The sequence below is a fragment of the Osmerus eperlanus genome, chromosome 24 (genome assembly GCF_963692335.1).
Source record: "Osmerus eperlanus chromosome 24, fOsmEpe2.1, whole genome shotgun sequence".
Taxonomy (NCBI): domain Eukaryota; kingdom Metazoa; phylum Chordata; class Actinopteri; order Osmeriformes; family Osmeridae; genus Osmerus; species Osmerus eperlanus.
The window spans coordinates 101,609-112,363 of record NC_085041.1 but is presented as its reverse complement, the minus strand read 5'-3'; the positions used below and the strand labels follow the sequence as shown (position 1 = coordinate 112,363).

The window sequence follows — 10,755 nt, the reverse complement described above, 5'->3', positions numbered from 1 at the left end:
CAGTCACAATCAATAGATTTCTGCGATCCGACGTAAAGCTGGCCAGTGATGAAGCAGTTTAAACATGCTGCCTCCAGTCCCCGTCCCTGTTATGAGACCAGAGACATCCCTAAATTCAGACACCACACTCTCCATCATTACAACATTAAATTGTAAACGCAAAAACCTACATTCTCCAGCCATAGCTGTGGTTTAAAAGGAGAAACTGTAAAATATATGGGAGAGAAACCCCTGTGTTATCAAGTTCATCAGCAAAGTTATTTTTCTGTGTAAACATGACAAGGTAACAGAGTAGCGAGGACTCCAGACAGGACACCATGTGTCCTATTGTCTCTGCACACAGGGGCGGCCTTGCGTCCTCAAGGATGGAGCATCTGACTGCTGACGCTCACACAGGCCTTGACAGCAGCTCCCACACTGTTTGCTCAAGGACTCAAATGCTGCAGAGTCCTCGTTCACCCACAATGCTGCAGTCCTCGTTCACCCACAATGCTGCAGTCCTCGTTCACCCACAATGCTGCAGTCCTCGTTCACCCACAATGCTGCAGTCCTCGTTCACCCACAATGCTGCAGTCCTCGTTCACCCACAATGCTGCAGTCCTCGTTCACCCACAATGCTGCAGTCCTCCTTCATCCACAATGCTGCAGTCCTCCTTCATCCACAATGCTGCAGTCCTCCTTCATCCACAATGCTGCAGTCCTCCTTCATCCACAATGCTGCAGTCCTCCTTCATCCACAATGCTGCAGTCCTCCTTCATCCACAATGCTGCAGTCCTCCTTCATCCACAATGCTGCAGTCCTCCTTCACCCACAAAGAAGCAGCCATACGATGACTGATACATGAGAAGGGGGGGGGGGGACTGGACCAAGAAGAATGTAAAATTCCACTGAGGGACGAGGGAGTGACAGACAGAGAACAAGAGAATGGGATAAAGGAAGTGAGGGGGGGTAGTAAACTGGGAGAAGGAAAAAGGAGTGAGAGAGGAGAGCGGGTAGGGAAAGAAAGGGTTCCAGTAGAGAGAGGGACGGAGAGGGGGCCTTTCTGTGGTCCCTAATCTGATTCCAGGAACTGGCCTGCACCTGCTATGGCCTCCTGGAAGGGGGTTGGGGGTCTGCGGAGGGGGGGGTCTGCTGAACTGTTCTTGTTCCAGCCCTCCAATCCCATTACACACTGCCCGGCTTGGCCACACCCCCAGGTGGGCTGGACCAGGGAAGGGTGGACCAGGCTAGGTTCAGGGCTAGGGTTAGGGTTAAAGGCAAGGGTTCAGGGGTTAGGTCCTCTCAGTGTTGACACATGCTGGAAGCTCTATCCTTTGATCCTCACATGTCGACACTTAGTGGTGAAGTACAGGTGTTTGAGGATCGGCTTGTTATGAATTACCCATCACACACACATCTGAGTCTGGCCTTGTGCCTTTTTGCGATGTGAGAGACATAAACTGCTGTGTGCATGCACACATACACACATTTCAACTAAAGTAAAACACAGACTGTGTCTAAGCAGCTCGAGTGAAACAGGATCTTCTGTCTGCAAGGAAGCAGAGCAGAGATGGAGGCAGTAGGAGAGAGAGTGAGCGAGAGAAAGACTGGGACAAAGAGAGACAGAACCAGCCTTCAACTTTGCAGGTCCTCCAAATCCTCACTGTAGCCGAGCAAAAAAATGAAATAAAAGATGTTTTAACAGCCAGTGTTCTGAGGGGAGATGGAGTTCTCCCACACATGACTGCTCCTGTCCTGAGGTCCGGTCCTGCCAGGCAACCGCCCCTCAGGGACCAGAGAAACGTGTTCAAAACTACAAAAGAAGAAGACAGCTCTAGACGGCTGAAAGATTTCAAGTCATTTATTAAAATAAGACACACTGTAAACCCAAAGTTCTCAACACTATCAGGGTGTGCAGACAAGAAGTCAAGGGCCAGGAACAGGAAGTACCTTTTCTAGGTCAAGGTGGTCTGAGGTCACAGCCAGTATAAATATTTAGGACTCCAAGGTTATGCTTGTGGTAAACGGAGAAAGATGGCACAACATGGAGAGCAGAGGTTTCCTCATCCAGGGACAGAATGCAGTGATTAAACAAATTACCTCAACTTATTAAATGACATTGATAAGTCCAGGTTCCCAGACTGTTAGTCCTGGTGCTGAATATACCTTTCTCCTCCCTGAAGGAGTCAGTGTGGTCCTGGTCTGAGTGGCCCCCCAGGGTGCAGGACAGGTAGGGCAGCAGATAGGACTATGCTTCCGACCCATCAGAAATACCCCATGAGAGTCTGAAATACACCAGGCCCTAGCCCAGCAGGAGGGGCTTCTGCTGGGGCAGCAACAAGCCCAGGCAGGTTGGCTGGAACCAGAATAGCCCTCCGCCTGCTACGACCTACTCAGCCCTGTGGTACCACACAGCCAAGCTACTGCCAGGATGCTGGGGTTTATTTGGGTTGATGTGTGTGTGTGTGTGTGTGTGGCAGGAGGGTTCAGGGCTATTCTCTCCCCAGGGGTCAGAGAGGTCGTAATCATCATGGCTAATTCCGGCAGCTTCTATTTGTAGATGGATAGGGAACCTTGCTGCCCCCTGCTGGCCAAGCCTAGCAGCATCCCACAGTGGCAACACACTTCAACAGTAGAGGGCGCCAGAGTGTTATCATGTGAGGGTCAAGGTTTACTGAACACACTGTTCTACAACACCGAAAGCACTGGTGCAGGATGGAACAGAGGGACAAACAGAACAGCAATCATTTTTTACATAGAAGGTCACCACTTTCACCTGTTAACATCACAAGCATCCAACATCACACTAATAAACACCCACCATGACACCTCTGAGGATAAGCAAGTTGAGGAGTGAAGACATCTTCAGGAGGAACCAGGAAAACCAAACGTACTTTAGGGCTGTGGTGAATCAGTGATGGTCCGTCAGGGCCATCTCTGAATAAACGGTGAGAGGGCACGGTCCGCCACTGTGGTGAATATATATTTTAGGGTTGTGGATATCAAGTGCTTAAGTATTTGGAGGGGAAACACTATCCTAACATTGCCTGAATCTCTCCTTACCCAGACAAGCGAATGAATGAATGACATGGGGATATTATCGCAGGTCAACCAATCACACCCTTGCATCATGGTGAGGCATCTCTGAGCTACATGCGGTGACTAGCAGACTGCTGGTGGTTAACATGAAGGCTTTCCAGTAGCCTCTCTGATTACTACATAGCCCCTTGCTGGCATCCAGCAGTCTAACTATGAACAGAGACTACATCTAGTCTTGTTGATAGGAGCACAGAGACATGGACAAGCTAGCCTGCAGGCTGCAAACACAGTTCAGATGTTGAGCTGGAGTCGCTCTTCATCTCAGCTTGGGGAAGATCCTGATGAAGAGGATCATGCTGATGAACATGAAGGACACCACCAGGAGCATGAGCCACAGGAACCAGTTGACGGCCTTCTTGGTGTGCTGCTCCAGACGCTCAGACTCACTTTTCAGCTTCTCAAAGTTCACGTCGGCCTGACGCATGGACTGGCTCAGGGTCTGGGGGGGGGGGGGGGGGAACTGTTAGTGTGTCCAAAATAAGCAAAACCTTCCTTCTGTCCATGTGTGGTTTGGGTCTGAGTGATAGGGTTAGGATTCAGTATTACAACAAGTCTTTATAGCAGTCGTTCCATTCCACTCATATCTCACACCTTGTATGCTCAGGGCTAGGGTTGGACTCAGGGCTAGGGTTGGACTCAGGGGATTCTCCAGCTCACCTGGTTGTCCTGCTTGATGATGTTCTGCGCAGCCAGAGTGTTGTTCTTCAGGTTCCTGGCCAGGCTGAGCATGTCCTCTGCCAGCTTCTCCTGCAGGTTGTGGTGATGCTGCAGCACCGCGTCCAGCTCTGAGGCAGACTGCCGCTCGTCCAGACCCAGGCCCCTGACACACGCACAGCAGAAATAAATATCCATCCACATGAACATAACACAAGACACAAATACAAAATTATCAAATAATTAAATAAATATCAATCATCATTAAGATCCATCCATAAATACAGTATATATATATATATATATATACACACACACACACACACACACACACACTACTGTTCAAAAGTTTGGGGTCACCCAGACAATTCAGACAGTTTTCCATGAAAACTCACACTTTTATTTATCAAATAAGTTGCAAAATGAATAGAAAATATAGTCAAGACATTTACAAGGTTAGAAATAATTATTTTTATTTGAAATATTAATTTTGTTCTTCAAACTTTGCTTTTGTCAAAGAATGCTCCATTTGCAGCAATTACAGTATTGGAGACCTTTAGCATTCTAATTCTAATTCTTCTAATCATCCATTAGTCTTCTAAGGTAATTAGCAAACACAATGTACCATTTGAACACTGTAGTGAGAGTTGCTTGAAATGGGCCTCTATACACCTATGTAGATATTTCATTAAAAAACAGACGTTCCCACCTTGAATAGTCATTTACCACATTAACAATGTATAGTGTTTTTCTGATTAATTTAATGTTATCTTCATATACACACACACACACACACACACACACACACACACACACACATATATATATATATATATATATAAATACACCACACAAGATACAATAGCAAAATACATGCATTTATTTATTCATATCTTTTTAATAGATTAATAGACATAGTCGTGCTTTACCTTCTGTTGCGCAGGTCTGTTTCCGAGGACCCTAAAGAGAAAGCATGGATAAAGAAGCATTCAGGTGGAACAGAGTAGCTGGATGGGTTTTGGGTGAGCAGCTTTAAGACTGTGTTGAATCATGCAGCTGGTGAACCAGAGTGAGATCTGGACGGATTCACAAGTCTACCTTACGTTCCAGTAACCCTGGTAACCCAAATAAAGACGAGACAGGTGTGCTTACCTTTGTTCAGCCGCCCCTGTAAGACAAGAGGACGGACGTTAAACAAGGTTGCACACATCACCACCACAGAGAGCAGAGCTTCTGTCCAGTACAGGTCAGTAGTATATTAGCTAGTACAGGTCAGAGGTCATCTCACCGTGCCCAGTAGCTCCTCCCTCATCTCCCCGGTGCACCGCGCCTTGGTCTGCATGTGCACCGTCTTACTGGCTGGCATCCTCTCATTGGCTATGGTGGGTGTCCGTCCAGGAGCAAGGAACTGATTGGCCAGTGCTTTCTCAGTAGGGGATGCCTGGAGACAAGGCCACAGCAACACATTCAAAACTAAACTGGTAAGAAAGAATACAGAATTAGAATAGTAATGAGCCTGAAAATGAAAGAATATTTTTAGAAATACCAGTTTCTCCGCTTCCAGAAGTCCTTTCAGGAAGTCCACTTTACGGGTATAGTCACCCATAACTTCTGGTGTGGGTTTGCTGGAATGAGAAATTAAATCATGTTAAAGTAATCCAATCCAGTAGTTCCTCACACTACTGGAGCAAGACATTTACATGCATATGCTTAGCATGGAACAGGTCAAAGTGGTTTTATTCCCTTTTAGAAAACAATAAAGTTCCTTCAGACGAGTCACTCTTTACATTTTATTCATTTAGTAGATGATTTTATCCAAAGCAGTTTACAAATACTACATATAGAAAGTGTAGAGTTCTATACACCAGTATAGTATAGTTTTCTATACACTAGTACAGTATAGTTCTTCTGGTGGTCAGAGTCCAGGTAACAACCAGGTCTGTATTTACTAGCCACATCTCAAAGTAACCACATCACAGCTACCAGGCACTGAGAATAAAAATGATAAGCAACAAAAACGCTAAACAGGGAGGTAATTCCACTGTACTTTTATAACTAACTTTCTACATACTGAGAATATTTCTATATTCAGTAATTATATTGCAAGGTGGTTCTCCTACCTCGGACTCTTCCTCATTGCCGCCAGCATTTCTTCCAGCGCCCCAACGTACTACAGCACAGGAGGAAAAAGGCTGTTATCCTAAATGGACACATTCTGTTGCAACTGGGTGTTGTAATATGTTTGGTATTCAATGAGACGACACTCAAGAGACCATTTAGTCCTGTTTAATAACAGTGTGTCAAGCCTCTTAACAGGAACACTGTAAGGCGCTTATATTCTAAAAACAATGCCAGTTATTTTTGACACGGCACAGCTTTTGGATATCAAGAACCAAACTACCGTGTTTAGCAAAAGGGAGCAAATCCGTTTTACAGATCTGGGGCAAGCAGACATACGTAAAACTAGAAAACTAACAAGCTATATAGTACTACTGCAATAGGGACATCTACTTAGCTCTGTAGTTCACATGAATGTTGTCATGGCACTTGATCTAAACACACACACCAACTAGCTAGCAGCTCGACTGTTTATGTTAAATACTGTTATGAAGTAACAGCGACTGCGATTAAAACAGCAATATGTGTAATATATGTATATTACACAGTGTTGGTGCGTTTGGCTAGCTAAAGAGCTACAGCAGCTGACGACGTGGCTGACCCGAGCAAACTTGGTGCTGACTCGCGTTAGCAGCCCTGGTGTCAACATCAAGTCATACGGAGAACACATATCAAGCTAGGGTTAGACTATCTAGTTATCAGTGATTTAAATTGTATCAGTTGTATTGTATTGTGTACCTTTTCCAGTCTCCATTCCGTTTCACCTCGTTTTTCCGAGGCTATAGATTCACAACGAGACAATAACCTGATAAAATTGATTTCTAGCCTGGACGAAGCCATGTTTGAAACTGACAGGATGTCGCAAGGATGTGACGTAAATACAGCAGAAATGGTGGGCGTGGAAAGAGAAGGCTTTTTAAAATTGAATATTGACAGAGAATGTCTAATATAGAGGGAACTGCCAGTCTCGGGAAACTTCCGGGTTCTGAACTGGTTGCAGTTCGACTCTAGTTCCATATGAGGGCGCTAACGGTCGAGTGCAGAATGAATGGAGGTCTATGGAGCTATACCCCTCAAAATCCACTTTTCTCAGGATAGAATTTTTTTTCTAGTAATTTGTATTTGAATTCGAAAGGGGAGGCAAAACAAATACACACTGCTGGGTCTTTTAAAATGTCATTGACGTCATACACATCGTACGACCAGAGATATTGTTTTACGGCAAGCTCTGGTCACTTCCTTTTTTCTCTCGAGCTATGACAACACAGCTGACAGGTTAGGCTCTCCTTGTCAATACACATGCTAGAAAGAGTTTTGGGTTGCTAATGTTGTTGCTAATGTTGCTAATGCTCTGACAATCTGATTCTGCTTCGGATGCCATCAAGCGGGATCTCTGGTCGTAGTCAGTCCTTCACTAACCAATCAGCATTCATTAGCAGAATGCTAGCGTGTTATGGGCAACAAGGACTCACCCTGTAAGAAATAGAAAGGCCATAAGAGCTCATTCATTCAATTTTCGACCTATAATCCATGTTGAACATATACAAACTACAATAAAATCACAGATTTCTCAACGACAATCAGGTGAGAGACACATTTAGCCGTTTAGCTCCATAGACTCCCATTCATTCTGCACTCGACCGCGATCACTCCCAGTGGAACTCTGGTGGAACTGCAACCAAATTCGGTACAATGTTGCTTAAAAAAAAATCCAATCCAAAACATGCCCGTAGAGGGGACTCTGATGAGCAGACCAGACCAAGTTTGGGGCATGTAGGGCCTTTCTAGGCAGAGTTATGGGCCAGACAAAAAGGGAAGACAAATATGGTCAAAAATCTTAAAATCCAATCCAAAACACGCCTGTAGAGGGGACTCTGATGATCAGACCAGACCAAGTTTGGGGCATGTAGGGCCTTTCTAGGCAGAGTTATGGGCCAGACAAAAAGGGAAGTCAAATATGGTCAAAAATCTTAAAATCCAATCCAAAACACGCCCGTAGAGGGGACTCTGATGAGCAGACCAGACCAAGTTTGGGGCATGTAGGGCCTTTCTAGGCAGAGTTATGGGCCGGACAAAAAGGGAAGACAAATATAGTCATTTAAAAAAAAAAATCCAATCCAAAACACGCCCGTAGAGGGGACTCTGATGAGCAGACCAGACCAAGTTTGGGGCATGTAGGGCCTTTCTAGGCAGAGTTATGGGCCAGACAAAAAGGGAAGACAAATATGGTCAAAAATCTTAAAATCCAATCCAAAACACGCCCGTAGAGGGGACTCTGATGAGCAGACCAGACCAAGTTTGGGGAATGTAGGGCCTTTCTAGGCAGAGTTATGGGCCGGACAAAAAGGGAAGACAAATATGGTCAATTTAAAAAAAAAACACGCCCGTAGAGGGGACTCTGATGAGCAGACCAGACCAAGTTTGGGGCATGTAGGGCCTTTCTAGGCAGAGTTATGGGCCGGACAAAAAGGGAAGACAAATATTGTCATTTAAAAAAAAAAATCCAATCCAAAACACGCCCGTAGAGGGGACTCTGATGAGCAGACCAGACCAAGTTTGGGGCATGTAGGGCCTTTATAGGCAGAGTTATGGGCCAGACAAAAAGGGAAGACAAATATGGTCAAAAATCTTAAAATCCAATCCAAAACATGCCCGTAGAGGGGACTCTGATGAGCAGACCAGACCAAGTTTGGGGCATGTAGGGCCTTTCTAGGCAGAGTTATGGGCCGGACAAAAAGGGAAGACAAATATGGTCAAAAATCTTAAAATCCAATCCAAAACACGCCCGTAGAGGGGACTCTGATGAGCAGACCAGACCAAGTTTGGGGCATGTAGGGCCTTTCTAGGCACAGTTATGGGCCAGACAAAAAGGGAAGACAAATATGGTCAAAAATCTTAAAATCCAATCCAAAACACGCCCGTAGAGGGGACTCTGATGAGCAGACCAGACCAAGTTTGGGGCATGTAGGGCCTTTCTAGGCAGAGTTATGGGCCGGACAAAAAGGGAAGACAAATATAGTCATTTAAAAAAAAAATCCAATCCAAAACACGCCCGTAGAGGGGACTCTGATGAGCAGACCAGACCAAGTTTGGGGCATGTAGGGCCTTTCTAGGCAGAGTTATGGGCCGGACAAAAAGGGAAGACAAATATGGTCATTTAAAAAAAAAAATCCAATCCAAAACACGCCCGTAGAGGGGACTCTGATGAGCAGACCAGACCAAGTTTGGGGCATGTAGGGCCTTTCTAGGCACAGTTATGGGCCAGACAAAAAGGGAAGACAAATATGGTCTTTTTTTTTAAAATCCAATCCAAAACATGCCTGTAGAGGGATCTCTGATGAGCAGACCAGACCAAGTTTGGGGCATGTAGGGCCTTTCTAGGCAGAGTTATGGGCCAGACAAAAATGGAACACAAATATGGTCAAAAATCTTAAAATCCAATCCAAAACACTCCTGTAGAGGGGACTCTGATGATCAGACCAGACCAAGTTTGGGGCATGTAGGGCCTTTCTAGGCAGAGTTATGGGCCAGACAAAAAGGGAAGTCAAATATGGTCAAAAATCTTAAAATCCAATCCAAAACACGCCCGTAGAGGGGACTCTGATGAGCAGACCAGACCAAGTTTGGGGCATGTAGGGCCTTTCTAGGCAGAGTTATGGGCCGGACAAAAAGGGAAGACAAATATAGTCATTTAAAAAAAAAAATCCAATCCAAAACACGCCCGTAGAGGGGACTCTGATGAGCAGACCAGACCAAGTTTGGGGCATGTAGGGCCTTTCTAGGCAGAGTTATGGGCCAGACAAAAAGGGAAGACAAATATGGTCAAAAATCTTAAAATCCAATCCAAAACACGCCCGTAGAGGGGACTCTGATGAGCAGACAAGACCAAGTTTGGGGAATGTAGGGCCTTTCTAGGCAGAGTTATGGGCCGGACAAAAAGGGAAGACAAATATGGTCAATTTAAAAAAACAACACGCCCGTAGAGGGGACTCTGATGAGCAGACCAGACCAAGTTTGGGGCATGTAGGGCCTTTCTAGGCAGAGTTATGGGCCGGACAAAAAGGGAAGACAAATATTGTCATAAAAAAAAAAAAATCCAATCCAAAACACGCCTGTAGAGGGGACTCTGATGAGCAGACCAGACCAAGTTTGGGGCATGTAGGGCCTTTATAGGCAGAGTTATGGGCCAGACAAAAAGGGAAGACAAATATGGTCAAAAATCTTAAAATCCAATCCAAAACATGCCCGTAGAGGGGACTCTGATGAGCAGACCAGACCAAGTTTGGGGCATGTAGGGCCTTTCTAGGCAGAGTTATGGGCCGGACAAAAAGGGAAGACAAATATAGTCATTTAAAAAAAAAAATCCAATCCAAAACACGCCCGTAGAGGGGACTCTGATGAGCAGACCAGACCAAGTTTGGGGCATGTAGGGCCTTTCTAGGCACAGTTATGGGCCAGACAAAAAGGGAAGACAAATATGGTCAAAAATCTTAAAATCCAATCCAAAACACGCCCGTAGAGGGGACTCTGATGAGCAGACCAGACCAAGTTTGGGGCATGTAGGGCCTTTCTAGGCAGAGTTATGGGCCGGACAAAAAGGGAAGACAAATATAGTCATTTAAAAAAAAAATCCAATCCAAAACACGCCCGTAGAGGGGACTCTGATGAGCAGACCAGACCAAGTTTGGGGCATGTAGGGCCTTTCTAGGCAGAGTTATGGGCCAGACAAAAAGGGAAGACAAATATGGTCAAAAATCTTAAAATCCAATCCAAAACAAGCCCGTAGAGGGGACTCTGATGAGCAGACCAGACCAAGTTTGGGGCATGTAGGGCCTTTCTAGGCAGAGTTATGGGCCGGACAAAAAGGGAAGACAAATATAGTCATTTAAAAAAAAAAATCCAAT

The 10,755-nt window shown here is 45.3% G+C and overlaps 1 protein-coding gene across 2 annotated transcripts; it reads right to left on the bottom strand.

The window, feature by feature from the left end:
- Positions 1-1,865: 1,865 nt before the first annotated feature.
- use1 (unconventional SNARE in the ER 1 homolog (S. cerevisiae)) lies at positions 1,866-6,774 on the bottom strand. Of its 2 annotated transcripts, XR_009928400.1 has the most exons (9): positions 6,590-6,774; positions 5,854-5,903; positions 5,280-5,358; positions 5,022-5,174; positions 4,886-4,901; positions 4,663-4,693; positions 3,737-3,899; positions 2,147-3,518; positions 1,866-1,994 (listed from the first exon to the last, which is right to left on the bottom strand). XR_009928400.1 is itself a non-coding variant. In XM_062450838.1 (8 exons), the coding sequence occupies exons 1-8, from the start codon at positions 6,689-6,691 to the stop codon at positions 3,336-3,338; spliced, it is 777 nt and encodes a 258-aa protein (XP_062306822.1). In that variant the 5' UTR covers positions 6,692-6,774; the 3' UTR covers positions 1,866-3,335. The 2 variants fall into 2 exon arrangements, 1 of the variants encoding a protein (XP_062306822.1); XM_062450838.1 differs by having other exon boundaries at positions 1,866-3,518.
- Between the last annotated feature and the right edge of the window lie 3,981 nt (positions 6,775-10,755).

What these genes read in the sequence shown, in the direction of transcription:
- use1 (XM_062450838.1), bottom strand. Translation starts at nt 6,691, where the DNA reads ATGGCTTCGTCCAGGCTAGAAATCAATTTTATCAGGTTATTGTCTCGT. An exon ending in CGGAATGGAGACTGGAAAAG is followed by an intron (nt 5,904 to 6,589) that starts GTACACAATACA and finishes CCTGTGCTGTAG; the next exon opens with TACGTTGGGGCGCTGGAAGA. An exon ending in ACAGACCTGCGCAACAGAAG is followed by an intron (nt 3,900 to 4,662) that starts GTAAAGCACGAC and finishes TGCGTGTGTCAG; the next exon opens with GGGCCTGGGTCTGGACGAGC.